Source organism: Canis lupus, chromosome 14, assembly GCF_048164855.1.
Source record: "Canis lupus baileyi chromosome 14, mCanLup2.hap1, whole genome shotgun sequence".
In the NCBI taxonomy this organism is placed as follows: domain Eukaryota; kingdom Metazoa; phylum Chordata; class Mammalia; order Carnivora; family Canidae; genus Canis; species Canis lupus.
The window spans coordinates 36,620,781-36,643,334 of record NC_132851.1 but is presented as its reverse complement, the minus strand read 5'-3'; the positions used below and the strand labels follow the sequence as shown (position 1 = coordinate 36,643,334).

General features: G+C 53.0%; 1 protein-coding gene across 1 annotated transcript in view; it reads left to right on the top strand.

Moving 5' to 3' along the window:
* Positions 1-22,554, top strand: part of TRAPPC9 (trafficking protein particle complex subunit 9) — a 544,505-nt gene that overhangs the window by 414,796 nt on the left and 107,155 nt on the right. The window contains exons 20-21 of the mRNA XM_072774632.1: positions 5,457-5,610; positions 21,940-22,030. Coding sequence (XP_072630733.1) covers positions 5,457-5,610; positions 21,940-22,030 — 245 coding nt within the window. The remainder of the gene's footprint in view (positions 1-5,456; positions 5,611-21,939; positions 22,031-22,554) is intronic.

The window sequence follows — 22,554 nt, the reverse complement described above, 5'->3', positions numbered from 1 at the left end:
GAGGAGAATCTGAGCTGCAGTGTCCTGCACACCATGCGAGACCTGGTGAGGTGGAATTATGTTCCAGGAGGAAATGTGCCATGAGTGTTTGTGCAGTTGGGCAAGCCTTGTGCAGGGCTGATGTTGGGATGTCGTGATCTAAGATCCGAAGGAGTGTTGTCCTGGCAGATGCGTGTGGGGCCTGGGCCTCTCCCCACATCTGTGATTCAAGCCTGATCCCTTCAACGAATTCAGGTGAACCCTGGCAAAATGGCAAGCACATTTACACCTGCCATCAGACTTCCTCATTGAGTGACCAGTGAGCCAATGGGCATTCTCCCCACTCGAGGAGACGAGGTTGGGTTTAGAGAGGGTGAGGGGTCCATGGAAGACACCCAGACCACTAAGAAGGCCCTGGCGTAGAGCTGGCCGCCTAGCCCTAGAGATTGCCCGCTGGGTCAGCCAATGGCTAAACAAGAGAAAGGTCCTTCCACCCTCTGCCCATTTACTGGGCATTTATAATTGAAGTATAATTGGCATATATTAAGCTAGCTTCAGGTGTACAACACAGTACACACAGCGTAATGAAAAAAATTTTAAGTGGAAACAAACAACAAAAACAACAGAGCCATCATGGCAGAAAGGCATGTGAAGGATGATTTCTGTGTTGACAAGAGCCTCCAGTGAAGGCCGTGCCGCTGCCACCGCCCGCTGGGCTCCAGGGGCCCCACAGAGGGCAGGTGCGCTTACCTCGGGTTCTGTGCCCAGAACCTACTCTCCTGTCATTTTCTTTATCACTTCTGAAGATCATGTTTTCCAATTTTGCTGTGATTTGCCCGAGGACCAGCCATGTTTTTGAATTATTTTTTGTATACTTTTTGTGTGTGTGGAGGTTTGTACGAATATGCTCTGATTTGTGTGGCCTCACCCCAGATAAAAAGGATTCACGTGGTTTTGAGCTTAAACCTGAGTGAGGAGGGCTGTGCCCGGCAAGTCATCCTCAACAGGCTCATGGGAGTCCCGTGGCTCTCATGATTCCTTAGGGTTTTGTCGCTTCCTTGTTAGGAAGAGTGCTTGCTCACTGAGAGCGTAGATGTGAAGTCATCCAGGGCGTGAAGCTGATCCCTGCCGTTGCTGATGGTAGCCCCGTGCCTGCATGAGAACGTGGGAGCCCTCAGCCATCCCTCTAGGTACCACCAACTGCGTTTCAAGGTCATGCTCTGAACCCAGGGCTGTCTCTCCTCTACCTGCAGCCACCTTGGTGCTTCCGTGCACATCTCCCCAGTTGCTCCCATCCTCAGAGCTGTCCCCCATCTACATGGCTTCCTGATGAGAGCAACAGCCTAAAGCCATGATGGCTGAAGCCAGTTACATAGCTGGACTCAGAGCAAGGGCACCTGCCCAGACACCGAGGCAGAGGTCCCCTCCGATGGTGCTGGTTCTCCGTGCCGCTTCACGTAATGCAGCAGGTCTCAGCAGGCAGAGAGTTCATGCATCAAGACTCAGCTCTAGGAGAACAGGTTACCAGCCACATGTTGTCTTCCTCGTCCTAGAAGGGAGGATGACGGAGGGGATGGTGATGCCTAGGGGCTGTGCTCTGAGACCACATAGAGATGTCAAGGCCAGTGGTACTCCCTGTGACTTGGGGAAATAACCCTTGGCCCCCGGACTTGGTATTCTGGTTCTAGGATTTTGAGCTGGGTGACCCCAGTGGGTTACTCAGCTTCTTGTACCTCAGCATTACCATCTGTGGGACAGGAGCGATGCTGCCTTCAGGACGCTCACCAGCATTGCATGTCACAGGCAATTTTTGGAGGGGTATTTTGTTCACGTGGCAGCGGGCTTTGCTGTCCTTGGGTCTGCATCCCATGCCAGCTCTGCACACAGCATGAGCAAAAGATGACTTCCCTTTAGATGGTCTCTCTGAGCAAGAGGGAGCCAGATGAAGCCGAAAACAAAAACAGTAGCGCTGGGTCTGCGTGGCAGGCTCCTGATGTGGGGCAGTGGCTAAAGCTCACAGAGCTCATCACGTGTGTAAGAGAGCGAACCACGCTGATCCTTAGGCTTGCTGTAAGATCAGATGAATGTTTGTATGAAGTTCTCAGCACCAGGTGTGGCGCATAGCAAGCGTCCATTACGTGTTGTGTTTCCTTCCCCTTCTGTTCTGTGGGCACACCTGACTATAATTTCATCAAGGGATTGGGTCCCTATGGAGGTGATAGGGTCTGATGCTTACATGATCAGAAATTGTTAAAAAAAAAAAAAAAAAAAAAAAAAAAGCCCTTCAGAAAATCACACACATCTCACCCCAGCGGCCAGAGTGTCTGGTGTGTGTCCCGACCCTGAGGATGCGGAGTCCCGGGTGGTTTCTCTCCTTCCGTGTCCAACAGGAAGAGCCTGGTCTCCGGAGTGTTTCCAAACCCGTTTCAAAGATGAAGGTTATTAGTTGTTTTGGGTTATCTATCAAGTGATGAACTGAATTTGGCCTTTTTAGTGAAACCTAGGGAACATTCTGACCTTTTGCTTGAAGAGAGCACTCGTTTGCTTCAGCCCCCTTTGAGCAGGGGCGTGGGCAGAGCCGGGGCTGAGTGGGAAATCCGACGCCCTCTTGCACACACAGACACCTCGCAGGAGAAGCAAAGTATGTACCAAAAATGGCTAATGAAGCTTCTGAAAGAATGTTCAATCTCAGGAGCAATTCTGACCTGCCAATTAAAACATCAGTGAGGTAGCATTTTGCCTCTGAAAATCCATCATGGCCAGTCTTGGCAGGGGCGCAGGGCATGGGCAGCACCCTCCTGCCCGGGGCACGCGCCTCGGTGAGAGCCTCTCTGAGAAGGAGCTCGCACTCCACCTGCCAGCCTTGACCTTTCCCCGCCCTGGACTCAGTCCCTGCTCCTGGACACAGGCTCCACACACAGCACAAGTGCAGGCGGGAAATTAAAGCACAAAGATGTTTAGGATTTTTGTCAGGAGTAATTTTTTTTTATAAATTTATTTTTTATTGGTGTTCAATTTGCCAACATATCGAATAACACCCAATGCTCATCTCGTCAAGTGCCCCCCTCAGTGCCCGTCACCCAGTCACCCCCACCCCCCGCCCTCCTCCCCTTCCACCACCCCTAGTTCGTTTCCCAGAGTTAGGAGTCTCTCATGTTCTGTCTTCCTCCCTGATATTTCCCACTCATTTTTTCTCCTTTCCCCTTTATTCCCTTTCACTATTTTTTATATTCCCCAAATGAATGAGACCATATGTTTGTCCTTCTCTGATTGACTTACTTCACTCAGCATAATACCCTCCAGTTCCATCCACGTTGAAGCAAATGGTGGGTATTTGTCGTTTCTAATGGCTGAGGAATGTTCCATTGTATACAGAGACCACAGCTTCTTTATCCATTCGTCTTTCAATGGACACCGAGGCTCCTTCCATAGTGTGGCTATTGTGGACATTGCTGCTGTGAACATTGGGGTGCAGGTGTCCCGGCATTTCATTGCATCTGTATCTTTGCACTGCTGGGGATTTACCCCAAAGATACAGATGTAATTTTTTTAAAATTGGAAAATACCTGAGAGTCTGAAAGTAGGGAGATTGTTAAGTAAGCGTGGCATGGCCGCGTGGCAGGACATCCTGCAGACTGATTTTTGGTGATGTGAAAGTGGTCAGAGTGCTCTGAAAGTAAAACAAGGTGTAGCGTAGTGTAAGCATATATTTACGTGTGTGCACATGAATAAAGCGAGGCATATGGTTGCTTACAGGTATATATACTCATAAACTACATTTAAATACAGATACTTAGAAAAAGATTCTAGAAGTAAGGTATCATAATTAGAGTGTAGGACTGAATCCTATTTTTCTTTTTTATGCTTTTTTACTATTTTCCCACCTTTTTCAGGAAGCCTATCTACTTTTTGAGTCAGAAAGGAGAGCCACTGTAGCTTTCAGACAGAGTTCTTGCTACGAAATGCCATGTATTCTCTGCGGACATATGAGGCTCTCATTCTCCAGGGCAGCGGAGCTCCGATCACCTCCCGGTGAAGGCCCTGTGTTTATTGGCCGCTCAAGAGCTTCCTCCAGCTGCCAGGGTTCTCAGGATCTCCCCGTGGGGGGTCAGCCTTCTACACATACCCCCTGCACTGAACAGCAGTCCCTCCTGCTTATTCCAGGGAACGGCCCCAAAGGCCCCTTAGAGCATGCGGGGCTTGGCTGAAGGTTTGGGCCGAGGCAGTCTGCGATGATGCAGCACGTCCGCTCCGATCCTCTGACTCACTGACTCTCTGTGTTTCGGTCAGAGGCAGAATTTTGGGCGCCTCGCTGGAAGCAACCTCCTCCCTCTCGTTTCATCCATCCATGTGCCACACCTTTACCAAGTACCTCCTGTATGCTCGCTTCTGTGCCAAGAAGCAGGGTTTCAAGCAGCAGTGAGATAGCCTCTGCCGACGTGAGGGTCACGGTAGGGAGTGGAGGCCGCTGTGAGCAGCCGATCAGAGCACCCGTGTGCTGTGGGCTGTCCTCAGGCCAGGTCCCATAGGGTCAGGGGGCGCAGTGGAACAAGGACCAGGTACAGAGGTGAGGCAGCTGCGAGATGGGGGCAGAGGTGAGCATTGGCCTCCAGGTCACTTGTTCGTTTGTTTAGGGAGTTGTTGGCTGCGTTGCTGTGGCCTGCCAGGCGTTATCCAGGCCCAGGAAGCCGTGATGCGGCCATGCACACGTCCACCCCCAGGGAGCTCCATTCTAGTAGAATCCAGACACTGAAGCCCACAAACAGGTGTTTACGGTGTTTACGATACACACCGTGGCAGAGATTCATGGTGTTACGGAGCTGGGGTGAAGAGAAGCGGGGGACCTTCCTAAAGCTCCAGCCTCCAGAACGGAGCCTCAGGGGAGCAGTGGGCGCTAAGGCTAAGGTAGGAAGAGCTGGTGTGTTCTGGAAGCTGCCGGAAGGTGGAGAGGGCTGGATACAGCCAGCAGGCGGGGAGGTTTCGTAGAGGATGTAATAGTTGAGCAGGAACCTCAAGGGGAGGGTGTCACGTACAAGGTTCTGGGTGCGGGGGCCGGGAGGGGATGGGTGGGAGTGAGACATGCGGCCAAGGGTGAAGCAGGAGGTGACAGGACAGGCGCTGCTGAGGGGGCATTTGGGGTCCCCAGGGTTAAATGACTCTAGTCCACTCCCCTTTTCCACTTTGTGTCCTGTCTGCCTCATCCTGGTCCAGAAATGTCATTTTCTCTGAGGGTGGGTGAGTCTTCTCTGAGGTTGGGATCTCTGGCTGTGTCTCCAGCTCTAGACTGTGTGTTGAACCAGCTCCGAGGCCAGTGCTGCCCTGGGAGTCTATTATTTCCTCTTCTTGGAGTGAACCCGTTATGAATTACTGATGATGATTCATTATACGGCCTCACGCTGGCACGTGCAGCTTCTCCAACAGCCAGCAGAAGACACTGCCCTGCTGATTAATTCTCTGCTGTTTCCCCCTTCTCTTAGAATGGCCATCCAAGTGGACAAGTTCAACTTTGAGAGTTTCCCAGAATCCCCTGGGGAGAAGGGACAGTTTGCAAATCCGCAGCAGCTGGAGGAAGAGAGGCAGGAAGCCCGCGGCCTGGAGATCGACAGCAAGCTGGATGTCCACTGGAGAATCATATCCTTTTCGTGGCGGCCACCCTGGCCCTTGGTGCACCCTGCGCAGGGCTTCGGCCCACTGACGGGGGCCCCAGGGGGCTTCACCACCTGGCGGGTGGACAGCCCACGGCATATGGGGTGTTAGGCTCGCAGAGCTCAGAAAGGTCTTGCCAGGGAGACAGGGACCACGGCCGTCCTCTCCTAGCCCCTTTCCGCTCCCGGGGCTTCAGCAACCAGGTATGGATTCAGGGTGAGGAAAGGCCGCCTCCCTGAAGTGTCTTGGATCACAGGCTCCTAGCCAGCGTCGAGGTTTATGTTCGTGACACATCCTCATGCCTGCCTGTCCTCCCCAGGCGTGAGGAGCGTCCCAGACTCACCAGCTCAGCACAGGGCATGGCTGTCCGGGAAGCCGAAATCAGATTGCACAGCTTACGGAGGCATGAAGATGCCATTCAGAATGGGCCAGGGGTGTTTAGGGCAGGGAAGTGCTATGCGAGAGCGCCCTGGTGGGACCGGCCCTGCTCTGGGCTTGACGTCATGCCAGAGAGTCCCAGGGGCTTGCACGTGTTTGCGCAGCTGTCTCACAGAGCACCTGCTCTGGCTCGGGCATTCAGCAAGGCACCGAGAGTCTGAGCAGGAAGGAGGGGGCCTCCACGGGGCTTCACAGCCTCCTGGGGGGTGGCTGTGCCAGCTGAAGGTTCAGTGCATCCCGTTGAGTCCGTGAGGTTCAGAGGAGGAAGCTGTGGGCACAGGGCAGTCAGGGAAGGCTTCACAGAAGGGGTGACGTCAGAGGGACTTTTTGGGGTGGGGGATGCCCCAGCGGCCCCAGGGTGTAAGAGGATGGCTCACTCGGAACATTCCCCAGGAAGAGGCAGCTCAGATGTGGATGTCTCAGGCACCTTGACAGGTGGATTCTGTAGGGTGGTCGACGTGTGCTGTGTGGTCTCAGGTCATTCTAGACCTTGTCCCTAGATTCTGGAAAGATCCTCAGTCTGCAGGTGGCAGTTTCCAGGAGTTGGAGGCATGTTCCTTAGTGCACACTCAAGAAAATCTGGGGCTGGTGGACCTCCCATCCCCAAGTTGCTGGGACAAAATAAGCATTTCTCACATGACTAGGAGGCTTTGGGAACCAGACGCTAAGGACCAAGTGTGGGGGACTCCACGCCGCAGCAGTGTGTCGTGGAGTTAAGGCAGAGGGACATGAAGGGGAGGGATGGCTGGGGTCCTCCCTCTCCCCGTCCTCCCCACCCCAGAGCTCCGCACAGGGTTGTGCCTGCTGGTGGAACGAGCAGACTGATGGAGCCCAGAAGGAAGCAGCGTTCACGCTGCGCACCAGGCCCACCAGCTCCTTCACTCCTCCCGCCCCTGACTGGTGCTCTGGCTCCACTGGGAAGAGGTGAGCTGAGTGCCCTGTGAGCCCAGCCAGGGAGTGGTGAGGCCGGCTGCCCGGGTGGAGCTGCAGGCACAGCCCCGTTCCCAGCCCTGTCCTCAGGGAAGATGGAGGAAAGGACCTGTGTCCTGTAGGGGGGCAGCAGAAGGCACATGGCTCTCCTGTCCTGGTGTCTATGGTCACGATGCTGAAGCTAGGGGTGAAGGGACTTGGGATGGAAAGGTTCTGCAAACTCGGGATGTGCAAGTCTCCATGTGAGGTAGGAGATGCCCTGCTCCTGAGCCTCAGGGCTGTTGCTTCCCACGGGGGGCTTTGTGCAGAGCCAGGAGGCCTGGTTGTGAATGAGTCTGCCTCAGCCCCGTGGAGGACGGGGCCAAGCAGGAAGGCATCTGTCCCCCTATGGGGGTCTCATAAAAACAGGAAGCCTCAAAGTGGGGGGTTTGCGCCCCTGCCGCCCCGGTGCCTGACCCACGGCAGCACCTCCTGAAGTCACACCTGCCACTTCCCGGGTGCCGCCCCTGGCCTGGCCCAGCTCGTTCACCACAGTCTTACCGACTCCCTGGATGCCTCTGCCTCCCCGTCTCAGAGATGAGAGGACAACTGCCTCTCGGGGTCACCCGGGTGAAGCGGGGGCACGGGCACCTAGCCAAAGCCCGTTAGCCATGCTCCGGGCCAGCAGCCCTAGGCCGCCATGTGCTGCCTGCTAATGGGCTGATGCTGACCGCCACGGTGTTTACGCTCTCAGAAAACGGTGGCCGAAAACGTGCCAAAAGTATCTTTGGGTTTCTCTTAGCTTTGCCTCCTTTAAGAGGTTGGCATCCCCGTGTTTTGTATTGGCTTCATAATTCATGCAACAAATATTTACTAAAGTCTACCATGTGCCAGGCACATCTGTCTCCTAGATGTACTGATTGGAGGTTTTTGAGAGACTGTCTCTATAGGCGGATTCGATTAAAGAGAAAGAACATTCAGGACACCTCTCTCTCTCTCTCTGTCTCTCATCTGGCAATGACATCTGGCATGGGATGAATAGCAGACTTTCACTATTATAAACCTGGATTCAAGCAGATGGAACGACCAAAGACTGAATTGGCTAATAATTTTATCATGCATTTTGGTAATATTTTCTCAATATTTAGACTTTATACAGAAATTTGAGCCTAATTTGACACTCATCTACAGTAGTAAAAATGGTCCATATGTGGCAAGTAAGGCTGGACAGACGTGTTTTGGTGGAAATTGTGGGTCTTGCAATAGACACAAGCACCCCTGTCCACATCGTGTCTGCAGGGGCCAGATAAGCAGTCAGGAGATGCCAGGACCTCCAGCCCCACTGTTTGCCTGGTTAACGAGCTGGCCATTCTGTTGTGCTCGTGCTGGGCCCTGGAGATGCCTGCAGTCTGGGGGGAGGAGCAGACACAGAGGTGGGCACCTGAAGTGCAGCCTGGGAGGGCTGAGGCAGGAGCCTTCCTGCTGGCACATTCCAGAGCCTGAACGCAGCAGAGACCTGCATAGACCCCTGTGACTGGGGACCTAGCATGCAGACCGGAGAGGTGGCCGGATCGAGGGGCCTCTTGGGCTGTGCTGGTAGTTGGGCCTCCCTCCTTCCTTCCCTCCCCGCCATACTCAAAAATCTGTATGAAGCTCTTCTATATTACCTCTTCCTTCATGGCAGCTTGAGCCTGGTTGTATTTATAGGGACTTTCCCTCTTTGTCGTGAGGAACCAGCTCATGTGTAACAACTGTGCAGTTTCTAGGGTTGGGAGAGTCACCTGCACAGGTGGCATATGGCCTGAGAGCCAGGCACATGTGACATGTGACCGACGTTGATGCTGCTGGGATGAACACACCCTTGCTTTCCACTGCCTGGCAGTGTCCTTTCCACCTTCCTAGCTGCCAGCTACCGCGATCAGGTGGTCTTTGCTGAACTTGGGAAACCTTAATATACCCGACTTTGTTGGTAGCAGGTAATAGCCTTCCACACGTACTCCAGGAAGTGCCTATGTTTGGCTTTAGGACGGGACCAAGGATGCTGCACTGCGGGGCCTGAGCCTGGGGTCAGAAGGCCCAGCTCTCTGCCGCTTCCAACGTCCCTGTGGGGAGGCTGTGGCCTGAGGGGCCCGTGTCCTCATCTGTTCAGCCAAGGGGAGAACACCTGTTCCAGTTTGCTGCTAGGGTTAGTTCCAATAATCCTCTTTGCCCTTTTGATCACCTGCCAGGTATCAACCAGAATATTCGTGTTTTTCTTATCCCAAACTTGCTAAATAGATACACTTGGTTTTGAAAAATTACGTACATTTTGGAAGTTAAATAACTCACCTGAGGTAACATCCAGGATCCTAAAACTTGTGTTCTTTTCATACTGACTACTTGGAGTGAGTCCCACGGCCCAGGTGTAATCCTAGCTCCTGACCCTAGTAGGTGTCTGTAACGTGAGCCCCCGTTGCTGCTGTGAGAACCCGTGCTGCCCCTGTGACCTGGCCTCAGGGGAGGCTCGTCCCGCACAGAGGCAGTGGGTCAGCCTCCCCCGTGTCTTCTCTTCCACCTCCGATTGGACCTGCCACAAACGGTCCAGGATTGTAGTTCTAAGAACCCCTCAAAGTAGCTGGTTCTGAGGTGGTTGGAGATGGACCATGTCTGCTTCCACTTTCCATTTGTCATTTAGGAGAGGAGACCCCACCAGTGTTTGATCAAGTCTCCCTCGTCCCTGATGGCTGAGCTCACACGTCCTGTCGCACAAGGAGCCCGTTCTGTGGCTGACCTCTGCCTCTCCCTTCTGGCCCGGCCGGAGCTGCCCCTTCCCTTGGACTCCTGCAGCACTCCATGCCTCGCCCTGGTTTGTTACAGCCCTTACCAACTCCAGGAAAGCTCATTTCTTTCCCAAGTTCACTGTCCACTTCCAGGCTACACTGTTCTTGAAGCCATGCTGTGTCCTACTCCTTTCGCAGCTACTTATGGATGACCTCCTGTGTGCTGGGCTTGTGCTAGGCACCGGGGACCTCCGAGGTGAGCAAAATCAGGTGTGGACCCTGCCCTGATAGAACGTGTTCTTTTCCTGGTACCAGTGCCCTATGGAATCTCCAGCGTGTAGGTATTAAAGCCATTTGGTGAATGCATAGCTTCCATCTCCTCGATGGAGCAGACTGAAACGTTAACAGCTTACGTGCCCTATGCTGAGTGCTCTGGTGAATATGTGAAAGGAGCCTTAATGAACAAGATTAGTCTTATTGGAAGCCTGGCTCCTTTTCCAGAGGGCAGCCATGCACAGACGATCTGTGGTGGAAACAGATGAAGGATAAGCGTGGAACAAGCTCAGTGTCATCTCACGTTCTCATTTTCATTGTTTTTGTTGCAAATCTCCCTCCAAAGAGCATTTCAGGGGTTGGTGAGATACTTGCTGACATATCAGAATCCAACCCCGTATAGGTTTCATGGCAGGAGCTGGGTGCACAGTTCAGCTGATCCCCATAAAGGCGAACGACCCAGACCATCTGGGCAGCGTCTCCGCCAGGTGGTCTGATAAGCACGTGTCTCCTCTGTTCTGCCTGGAGACCATTTGTAACCATCTGGCTGCTTTGAGGGCCGGGTAGAGGCTCCAGGAGCCCAACTGCAGCCCGGGTTTTAGATACCTACAGACTGACATCCCAGAGCGGGCGATGGAATATCTTTGCAGCATGCAGAGGTCATTTAAATGCAAGTGATTGGACAGTGGAAGGACATGGAGCAGGGTAGCTGTTCTGAGTGCAGGGCTATGCGTCCGGGAGCAAGCTGTGTATTGCTGAGCGGTGTCTGTGTTTGGCCTTGCAAACACCAGTCATCCTCTGTGAACCCAAGAAGCTCCACGGCTATGACATTTGTCACTGGTTTTTGCTGGAGTTTCACAATCACAAGCCTACGACACTATAGGCACAATGTCCTCAGTTTGGTCTGTCCTGACTGGGACAGCTGGCCCGGGACACTGCTATACCTCGCTTCTCAGTTTTCTAGATTGCTTTCTTCCCAGGGAGGAGAATGTGCCTTCAGCCGACCCCTCCTCTCTCTCAAAGCAGGGGCAGAGATTAAGCTGTGTGTGTGTAGTGGATTGCCTCAGCTCACCCTTGATCCTTCCTAACTGGCTTGTGGTTTATTCTCAGGGATGCTGCTTAATGGAGCCATGCCTTCCTGTCCCCTGGAAAAACAAACTCTTAAAACAAGATCCCTTTAAAACACAGTACACTATGTTTTTCTAGTAGTCATGTTAGGAGAAACGGTTTAATTTAAATGAATTTAATACAAACAGCTCCTGTCATCAGTACAGCTGATTTCTTGATCATCTTAAGTGAAATGCAGAGTTGCATTTTGTGTCTGCCTTTAGGGAGTTTAGCTTCTAGAGCTGTTGGTAATCACTTGGCTCGGAGGCCTTTCATCTCACAGTGGAGCAACATTGCCAGCCAAAGAGAAGTGTGGTACCTGACCACCGATGCCGTGCAGTTGCCCTGGCTCTTTGGCCTGTGGTGCACGGAGGGAGTAAGGTAAGAAGGACAGAGATTTGGTTGCTGTCTCCCCCAGGTCCAGCCATAGTAGCCATGCACATCTTAAAACTACTTTGAAAGGAATCAGGGTTTGGCATCCAGCATAGATTGCAGGCTTGGCTCCTGAGAGGGGGGAAGGGCTTCCCTAGCATGCAAAGCACTGTTTCAGATCTGTGCGTGAGAGTGTGTAGTGTCTGCGTGTGTATGCACTGTGGGGTGTGTGTGTGATGTGGGGGGTGGGGGGATTGTGCGGTGTGTGCATGTGGCGTGGTGTGCGTATGAGCATCACACAAATGGATATGCGCAGTCTGTGTGCTTGGGCACGCGTTCAGCGGGTATACCTCCTGTGTGCTTTTGATGTGACAATGACTGTGCGTGTGCATATCCACATAAGAGATTCAGGAGATTACCGCTAACGCCCATCTAGCAACTACTAAGCGCCAGGTACTGTTCTGAGTGATTTATGTGGATTGGTTCACTTAATTTTCACAAAAACCCCTAGGAAGTAGTTTTATGCACATTCCGCAAATGAGGAAACTGAGACCCAGTGAGATTCTCTGACCTGTCTCAGGTCACCAGCCAGTGAGTGGCAGAGCTGAGATTGGCACCCAGCCGTCTGGCTTAGGAGTTGGTGCACGTGGCTCTGTGCTGGGGACAGCAGAGGAGCATCTGGTCTCTGCCAAGGCCTCTGTGTTACCCCCATTTCCCAGAGAAAGCTGAATGAGGTTGCAGCATTCCTCGGGCACTCTGCTGGTTGGGGCTGCCCCCTCCCCCCGCAGGATGTTCCCCGTTTCTCCTGCTCCTCCCTCAGCCCAACAGGATGTGCAGAGGTGAGCTGTTGCAGACTGTCCCTTGGCAGCTCACTGTGCTGTGTGGCATTTTCTGTCCAGTTGGGTCTCTGACCCCAGGGAGCTGAGCCGAGATGCAGGCACCCCTCCCGAGATGAGAGCAGCCCACATCAGCATTCTCAAAGTTCACGGCACAGATCGGAAAACACAGTCACGGGAAAGAGGCTCATTAATCACTTAAAGCAGTCTTTCCATTAGTATAATTTCTATTTATGACAATCTGCTAATTTATTGGAGCTGAAGTGGGGCTGGGTTAAGTCCCTGCACCTGTATTTCCTCCATATCTGGTACGTGGCGTGCAAACAGCCCATTTCCTGGGGGGGACTCCCGAGGTGCAGCCCCGCCCCCTTGGGGACACTCACCTAGCGGCCAGCCGAGAAGCCACTGTCTGCTGCTCTCGTGTGATAGCTTTCCAGCTCTCTCAGTTGCTGTGGATAATGACCAAGGGTTCAAATTATGGTGCTGCTTTCTCCTGTGAGCGGTGAGGCTGACGGAACCCAGGCCTGTGGGCTCAGAGGAGAGGCTGGTTACCCCCTGGGCTACAGGTTCGCCCAGGGAAGAGTTGTTTGAGCGATTGTTTTCTTTTTCTTAAAATATAAGACGAGTTCGTGGTAAACTTCAGTCATGTGAATAAAGACAAGGTCTCACAAACAGCTCCGTGTCTTCAAATTGCAATATGTTACCAAATATTTCACTGCTGATGGTCTAGTGGAAGATGAGCAGGAGGGTATTTTATTAGCTTTCTGCATTTTTCCATGCACCTAGCTGTTTTTCAAAGATTTGGAAGCAAACATTCATGGTTCCCAAGATGCATAGAATATTAACTGAGTGTACATGAGAATGTTGTAAATAAAAAGGCTGTGCACAAATAGTAAGTTTAATTAGTAATGATGAATAATATATAGCTCTTGCATAAAAGACGGGGCTCCTTAAAAGTAGGAAGGCTCTCCTCTTTATTGGCCTTCCATCCCTAGTAGCTAGTACAATACACATAGTAGGTGTTCACAGATACTCGGTATGAGTCAAGATCACACACTGGGTTGGGGATGCACACAGGGAAAGATGCCTGTGGCCAGTGCAGGATAGACACGTGCAAGGTGCAGCCATCACAGCCAGGGGAGCAGGAAGGGGGGGCACCCCTTTTCCACAGGCACACAGGTAAGAAGGGGGAGTGTGAGGTTCACATTCGGTTCTTCGACTCCCAAGTGCACTGCTTAGAAGTCTCATTGACCTGACATTGTTTTAAGGGCTGTGGGTCCTTATGAGATGATCTGTAGGTAACTAACACATAATACATGCTCAGGAAAGAGCAGCACCTGCCCTGAGCCAGGCACAGTGGTTGTGACCAGGGACTTCACTTATTCTCCTGGGGCTAACACCCATAAACAATGCACTGAATTCAGCTAAATAGTTGGGAAGGCATGGCTGCTCTTTGTCCTTGCCGCTTTGGAGAGGGGAGAGCAGAAAAAGTTCACACTGAGCAAGGGCCAGTCTTGGACCCCAGGCCTCATGGCTCACCACCTCCAAGGATTTGTGACCAGTAGGAGGAGTGAGTGAAAGAGAGTGACTCCAGGTAACTCAGCTGTGTCTCTGAGGTAGGAGTGGCAAGCATGGAGGCCCCATAAAGAGAATTTGTTATTCCTTTCTGGGGAGTTAGATGCTGCCTAGGGGAGGCCCCAGAGGTAGAATGAGAGTTGTGCTAACCTGAGCTGGGAGCTTGTATTCTCTTTTGGTTTAGGCACATGGGTTCATCATTGCATGTGTTGTGGACCAGGAGACCTGCAAAACCTGAGTGCACACCAATAGGAGTTCCACAGCCCTATTGCAGAGTTACCGTCCCTCTCCTCATGAGGGACAGGAGCAGAATCTCGGGACAGTGACCTACTGACTGCTTGGAGATGCGATTGCTGTGTCTCTGGTGACTAGAAAGGGTTGTAAAGGGAGAGAGCTTTTTCAGCACCACGGAGAGTTCCCACCAGGTTTTCCCATGGGGCTGCAGGGGGGGGGAGGGGGGCTGGTGAAGCTCCAAGCTGGGTGCCCAGCGGGTCCCCCCTGGGCCTGCAGGGAGGGGACTGGTGCAGCTTCAAGCTGGGTGCCCAGCAGGTCCCCCCTTGGACTGCAGGGAGGGGACTGGTGCAGCTCCAAGCTGGGTGCCCAGCGGGTCCCCCCTGGGACTGCAGGGAGGGCTGGTGCAGCTCCAAGCTGGGTGCCCAGCAGGTCCTCCCCCTGGGGCTGCAGGGAGGGGGCTGGTGCAGCTCCAAGCTGGGTGCCCAGCGGGTCCCCCCCTGGGGCTGCAGGGAGGGGGCTGGTGCAGCTCCAAGCTGGGTGCCAGGCTGACCCCACCACCACCTACCTGCAGCTTCGAGGCCGTGGCTTGACCCGGGCCCTGTGCACAGAAAAATCCTTGCCTGTCAGGTGGAGGTCATGGGTCCATGCCCAGGTGTCCTATGAAGAATTGATACGTTTACAGCAAACTGTCAGAAAGTTGGTCCAGAACATGGGCTTCAGGGTCATGGATGTGTCAGCTTGCTTATTTTCACCATGCGCCCAAGTTAAAAAAAAAAAAAATTGAATAGAAATCACGGTCCCTACCTTATACCCATCAGGTTCTAAAGTCTTAATTTAAACATAATATTAAATTGAAAAGATATATATTATACACTTACTAAAGAGCCTCTCTGGGAAGCCCTTTGGAAATGTTCTAATAGAAGCAATGATGGGGATTATAGCCTCCATTATCATTTATCAATCTCTTGCCCCAAATGCCAAGGTCTGTGTATTTAAGAAATAGTAGCCGCTGCCACCTCCGCCTTCATTATGGGATGTTGCAGTCTTGCCTGTAATAACGAGAGATGAAGGCAGCTGCCTAACCGACTGGTCAGCCGGCTTTGCATTTGTGTGTTTCGGCTCAGACACCAGACTGTTTTTTGGTGGCTTATGGGGCTGAAAGGGAAGGGGTGTGCATGCAGGTAATTAGCTTTATTAGCTCAGCTGTATAATTTTATGGCTCACGTCCGAAAGCAAATTAATACAGAAATATGCTTTTGGAATGGTTTCCAAAGCCCCAGTGCCATTTGGCAAGTTTGTAATTACTCACACACTAACTTGCTCCTCTAATCATTTCAAAGCTCCTCATCCTGGCCACCTTCATTAGGCACTATTTCTATTTTGCAAGCACTGTGGTGCGATCTGCCTCAAATATCTGGTGTGGGGTTTTTTTTGTTTGTTTTTGTTTTTGTTTTTGTTTTGTGAGAGGGAGTAATATGCCATGTTCTGAGGTCTTAATTTTACACCCCTGGAGAGAATCAGGAAAAGAAAAAACATGAAGATGTGCATGTTAAACCCAAATCCACCAGCCACCTGCATGTCGAGCTCCTCTGCCTTCTGAGTGGGATGAGGCGCATTGACTTTTATCAGCCTCAACCTAGGAGCTCTGTGCGCCCGTACCGTTTCAGGTCTACAGCTGCTCCCAGCGTGGTTTCATAATGTTAGCAGCAGAACTGTATTGTTTACTTTTTTCTAAAGTTTTTATTTGAAATATGTAAAATATGCACATGGTTCAAAATTTAAAAAAACGAGTTTTCCCCTCTTGCCCATCCTCCCCAAATGCCCATTTTTCTTCTTCATTCCTTCTACATATTTCAGAATTTCTCTCTGAAACTAAGTGAACAGATAGACTTTTGTTTGTTTTTACACAAAAGTATATGCTGTTTTGCATCTTGTTTTTTTTTTTTTTCCACCAAACTGTACGCCTTAGAAAACTGCATATTCATAGCGAACTTTCTCCAGTAGCAGAGTGTGAATCTTATGCCTTTATTCCCATAGCTTTGCCATCAGGGGGTTTCAAACTTTCAGACTTTTGCCAATCTGGTAGCGATATTCTTGAGCACATCATCTTTCCTTTCTGGAGCTGCCATGCCGTGGGGAAGCACTAGCATGCCGGAGTTGGAAGGAGCTCCAGAGGAGTCCCTGCACTGTCCTCCCAGCTTCTGGCTCCTCATCTGCATGGTGCCAACTGCAGCTTCCTGCTGGTTGAAGGGAACATGTAAAGTGCTCACCACAGAGCCCGTCCCAACAGGAGTGTCCCCGACATTCATACCCTTCTGTGTCCCCCTCTCCAGGACTCGGTTGTAGGTCTTTAAGTCTGAGACTTAGAATTCCTCTGGGAGCATTTCCTATATTGGGACTTGGTCACCACTCTGAGAGTGAATTTCTGTGAGTCATGGCCCATTAGATTCTAGATGAAACCCAAACCAAAAAAAAAAAAAAAAGCAAAGCTGGCTCCTTTTGCTGGCACTGCACATGCAATCCCACTTCCTCTCCATCTCTTTGATTATAGTGAATCACAGAGTGCTTTGCAGGGACCTGGTCATGAGCTAAGGAGGAGGGCTTGATGTCTTCCTTATGAAAGAGAAAGTAGCTCTTCACATGGTAGCCACAGAGAGAAGGGAAATGTAACTGCTTTTCTCCACTGCCCAGCTGGGCTCTGATCCTTCATCAGACTCTGCAGGGGGTGAGATGGATGGCGCTGGGGCCACGGTAGCAGGGAGATGCTGACCTGAGTGGGTGGCAGACTGGGGGCTTGGGACCGATTCAGTGCGAGTGATGGCTCCCAGGAAGGACACACTCCTCATGATCACCAAGTAACCTGCACAATGGTCTGTGCTCTCATTGGGGGCTGACATTGGCCCATTCCTGGGTCACTCCCCTTGGGAGGGAGATGACCCCTTACCCTGCCCCCACCATGGATCTTGTTGGTTTAGGGACTGGAAAAGTGGAGTCCCAGCATGGGACTGATAGATGGCTTCCCCTTTTAGAGACCCACCCCAAGTGAGAGGCCATTGCCTAAAATTTCTAAGTACCCCTGGAAAAGATGCCTCCTTGTGTTTGCCCCTGAGGGTGTCTTGGTGGGCGGTGCTACTACGGCTGGTCGAGTAACGACGATGGAATCAAACCAGCCCTGTGGTGGCTGTGGTCAGGCTTGCAGTGCTGAGTGGTGGCCACAGAGGAGTCCACAGAACTGGGCCAGTGTTGCCTGGGAGTGTGTTTGCGTCCAGCCTGAGCCTCCTGGGCAGGGAGGTGGGCTCATTTTAGCCAAGAAACCCAGCCATACTCCGTGTCAGTACCTGTGCTGCTGGGTAATGGGCCAGGCCTCATGGCCATCTGTCACTCACAGCAAGGACATTGCCCACCTTCCTGAGCTCTCTGTCCTCACACGTGTGGCTGGCTCTGTGCCGAGGGCTCCACCAGTCACCCTGTGGTGATGCCAGCGCAATCCCATCGGAGGGTCCTACTTTCCTTGCTCTAGTAGTGAGTGTTGTGGGCAGCCCGTACCAGTGAAGTCCGTCTCCGATGAAAACCACCCATTTCCACATGCGTGAAGTCATGTAACTGTGCACACATGCTTTCACTCAACATTTATCAAGTTATCACTGAGGCCCAGGCAGCGTGCAAGACACTGGCACTGGAAAGATGAAAAAGACACTCATAATGCAGCCAGGAAGATAGATATTGAGGCATTGATCATTGATCGCTGTAATCCTTGCAGTATAGCCATGAAGAGCCTTGTCGAGATACCATGTGAGTGTGTGTGTATGTGGGGGGTACTCCACTTAGGGGCTTTGCACTTGGTCCAAAAGTAGGAGTCAGCAGGTGGAAGAGGAGGGAAGAAGAAATATGGAGCCTGGGAAGGGGAGAGCAGCCTTGTGATTATGTCCCATGGATCTCTCTGTGAGGGGTCTGGGTCAAGGCACTTAGGAACCCGTGGGTGGTGGAGGTGTCCTGCCTCCTGTCTCCCACCACAGGGCACTAGGTGTGCACGAGGTGGTGAGGACACAGATCAGAGGTGTGTGGTCCTCATGGATGGGTAATGTGGGCTTCCCACGTTCAATAGGAGAGGGACCTCGATGGGGCTGGAGGAGCACAGACGGGGAGAGCAGGTCACCGACTCCTCCGGACCACAGGTTCTTTGAGGGCAACACCTGGGCCTATTTCTCCGCAACTCTACAGAGCCTGTGGAGTGGATACGTCTGCAGAGCCTCACCACCCTATCTTTGTCCTCAGCCATCTAGCAGAGGGCTGGTAATGACTCGGTGTATGGAGGAGGCACCAGCATAGAGCCCTCCTGCTGGTGGATACCTGGGTCTCGGGGCTTGTGGAGAGCCTGTGCCACAGCCCGTATTACAGTGGAGGGAGGCCCCCCCCCCACCCACCGCGGTGCGCGCCTGCAGTGGAGGAGGGCTTCCACAGTGGTTCACAGCTCCGTTGCATGAATGGGAGAGTGACTTTGGAGCAGATGTGGCCTGTGCAGCCTTTAGGAAGTCCTGGAATGGAGCATTTTTGGAACACACTGTTCTGTTTGCCAGTAATTAAATAGAACGTGGGTGTCTGTGCGTGGGTTGCGACATGATTTCTGGCAGCCTGGTGTGAGCTAACACCAGGAGGCACGCAGTTACCCCAATGCAGACAGATCCAGACCCTCACCTGTGCTACGTCTCCTGTGTGTCCGCTCTTGGTGTTGCTTTCCTGCAGATCTCTGCCCCGTGGATTCTCGCAGGGAAAGCATCCGGGGAGAGACAGCACTGTCTCCTTCAGCTCTGTTTTGGGGAGAGGCAGCTGGAATGTTAGGACTGTCTCGGTTGCTTTTTTAGAAGCTGGCAGAGCTTTCCTTTGGGTGCCTGGTTTCTCCCCGTGAGAGCTCTGGCCTGAGGGGTAATTTCTTTCGGTGTTCCTTTGGCAATGCCAAGAGGGTCCAAAGCCAGCCAGGGTTTTGTGGGGTGAGTCCTGGGGGGAGTGGGACACCACATGTGCATTTGTGATTATATACATGTGCGCCACTCCCACTGGTGCGTGTACGGGCCCATACACAGAACTTGACCTTTTGGATCTTAACGTTGTTGCCTGCTGTCTAACTTAGAGGCTTTTAGCGGTGAGTGAGAACGTAGACTCTGGAGTCAGACTGTCTGGGCACTAATCGTGGCTGTGTGGCCTTGAGCAAGTGGCCTAACCTCTCTGTGCCTCCATTGCTTTCTCTGCACAATTGGCAGAGTACTTAGTGTATGATGGGATTTGGGTCGCTTAGATAATGTCAGGTGCTCAGGCCAGGCTTCCCCCAGAAAGTGAGCTTGGCTATTAGGGTCTGTGCACGCTCACACCCATGCAAACCCATAGGGTTAGGATGGGGTCTGAATGTTTGGCCCAAAAGCCCAGCAGAGTGCTCCCCTTTCTCCAAGAAAGCTCTGCACCTTCCCCTGGTGAGATTGTCTTCCTGTCCCGTTCCTTACCTTAAGAAGTAATTTAATACAGCGTGTCATATGTTAAAATTAGAATATTCAGATCTGTGGATTGCAAGGAGGAAAAAACCATTCAGTCATTATCCATGGAAATTAAACACTGTACGGTGTCGTGTTCATAAACACGGAGACTTTCCCAGCCAATAAATTCTTAATACTAAGCAATTCCTCTTGAGGAAATTAAATTTCTGAGAATTGAGAGTGGGCTGCCATTTACATTGGAGTGTGGCGGTCTGCACAGGTCATGTTACCTGGGCGCTGGAGTTGAAAAGCCCGTTCTCTTTGGCTGCGTGCAAGCAGGCGGTCCAACCAGCAGGCTGACCCCCTCTTCCTCCTGGGGAGCCTGGAGCCAGTCACAGACATTCCCCACGCGGACCTAAATGCCCGGATCTGGGGACAACAAGCTTCTAGGAGTTCAGGGTCCTTAACGGAGACAAGCTCTCCCCATTGCAGGGGGAACAGGCCCGGTTGGCTTTGGGCCACTCCCCGTGCTGAGCCAGGTGCCCAGAGCCTGAGGCAGGCTCGGAGGAGGAAGCTGGAGGGGGGAGGCGGCAGGAGGCTGTGGGCAGAGAGGGTCCCCCGTCCTGGAGCTTGGCTCGGCCATAGTTAGCCTCCATGTGAGGCACGGGCCAGGCCCCGTGTCAGCCTTGCTGTCTGTGTCAGCCCCCTGGGCTCCCAGCCGCAGGGGTGGGAGTGCCGAGTGTGGGGTCCCCAGGCCTGCGTGCCCGCCCAGGCCCGTCCGTGACGTACCTGTAGGGAGTAACTGCCCCCAGTCCTGACACGGTCACCCTTGAGGTCCCGCACATCCCCGATGCTGGGTTCCTACTGAGCAGGTTCCTCATGAGGAGTGTCAGACGTGGCTTGTCAAAGGTGACAGAGCTGAGCGTTGCTGTTCCCCTGCGGGGCCTCGGCTGCCATCGGGGGATGGAAACCAGCAGGACCCTCTGCTGCTGGCCTGCGCACCCCACCCCCTGTGCCGAGAAGTGGGTGCCCCTCCCCTCCATGCGGCCTGCAGAGGGGAAGGATACGGAGCTGTGGTGACGCACCTGGTGGGCAGGGAATCTGTGGGGTTGGCAGGAAAGATGCCTCCTTTCAGGGGGTAGGGCCAGTGGGGCCTTCGGTCGGGTGTGGGCACCACAGTTCACTTGCTCCGTGGACTCGGTCTGCCCTTCTGGTGAGTGGAAACAGCTGCCCCTGCTGTCGGAACATGGGAGGTGGGGGCCCTGACACATCACCGCGCTGGTCAGAGGACGGGGAGGCGGGGGCCCTGACAGGCCACTGCGCTGGTGGGAGCCCGTTGCTGTGCAGCCAGCCCTGCTCTCTGGTTCGCCGGATGCTCAAGGACCGTGTGGCGCTCCGCGGTGCCCCCCGCGCCCCCAGCCTCGGCCCTGGGCTCCTCTGCCTGCAGGGCCTCGTCCCCGCAGCTGTCCTCCCTCCGTTCCCGCTGTCGAGAAGCTTACATCTTCTCAAGTTCAGGCTCACGTCTGGTTTCAGCGCCCTCCCCGAGTCTCCATCCCCGTCTGGGACGGACATGCCTGTGTTTGTTGAATGCGATCAACTTGCTGAAGGCAGAAAAAAGCGGGTTTTCTCCTCATTTCCCTAATCAGGGAAGAATGTCAGGGACTAAATTCTTCCCTTTTGATTACAACTTAGATTCTGTGGCTTTAGTTGACGTAGGAAAAGGGAAAGAGGCTTGCAGATCTATTTCTGAGAGCCACGTTGACTGTTTAATATTAGTGCCCAGGACACATCTGTTTTCAGCATTTCTAAACCTAATTTCCTTATCCGCTCAGACGTGCCGAGAGACTGTGACTTCCTCCATTGTGAACTCGCCTAAATGAGCCCATTCGTCACAATATGTGTAATTACATCAAGATGTATAACACGACAGACACGAAACCAGCATGCAGCCGACGCGCGTCCAGAAACGCACTCGGTTACATTGAACGATGAGCCGTCCGCCGGCTTTATTAAGGAGACACAACCTTCCACTTCCTGTATCCCCCCCACCCACCCCGCAAGAATAGCTGTGGGATTAAAATTATCCCCATGCTTTTCCCTTCTTTGTACGACAGTTGCTTGATTTACCTGATTTGGGTTGAGGGAGGAGAGCCACTTGATCTATTTCTGTGCGTGTTTTCCACACTCAGATCATGTCCTGGTGGTTGGTTGGACATCATTTGAGAGGAGGGAAACCTAGATCTGCTGTGGGAGGTTTCCCGTCCGGGACTATGTAGAAACTTCCAGAACTCTTCCTCCTGTCCCTGGGTCTCCGCAGGAGCTGCATTTTCCTTGACTGGCACTCACCCCTCCCTGAAGCGCAGAGGCGAGGCGAGCGTAGAAGGACTCCTGAACCAGCTCGTCCTGGAGCACCTGCAGCTGGCTCCTCTGCAGTGGGGTGAGTACCGCCCAGCACCTCTGGGTGAACACGCGGCGTTTCTGCGCGGGTATCTTTTCCCGCGGGTGAGGTCGTGCCAGCCAGCTGGCCGTGGCAGGTCAAGCCATGGAAGTCACAGGGCCTGAGCTTGGCCCTCCAGGCGTGTCCCGGCAGCACACACTTGTGAAAGGGTCAGCGCCCTCAGCATCCGCACACATGGCAACGGGTGTCGAGACCCCTCTAGTCCCAGCTGCTGCGACACTTGGCCTTGTCCACGCGGGCGCGTCTTCAGTCTGTGTGTGGTTGAGTGGTGGAAGGGATTCACATGCTACCCTCTTGCTCTTACTCCTCCCTGGATGAGCTTTGACAGCTTTTCACAGGGTTGGTACGGAAGAGAGCGTCTTTGGTAAGCACCGTAACTCGTCTGCAACCCATGAGCGTTCACCATGATTTAGCACCTCAAGCAGTGCACCTGCGTGTTTGCTTCCAGCAGCTTCTATCCTGGGCTGTGCCTTCCTGATAGCAGCCCGACATATTTTGTTGAG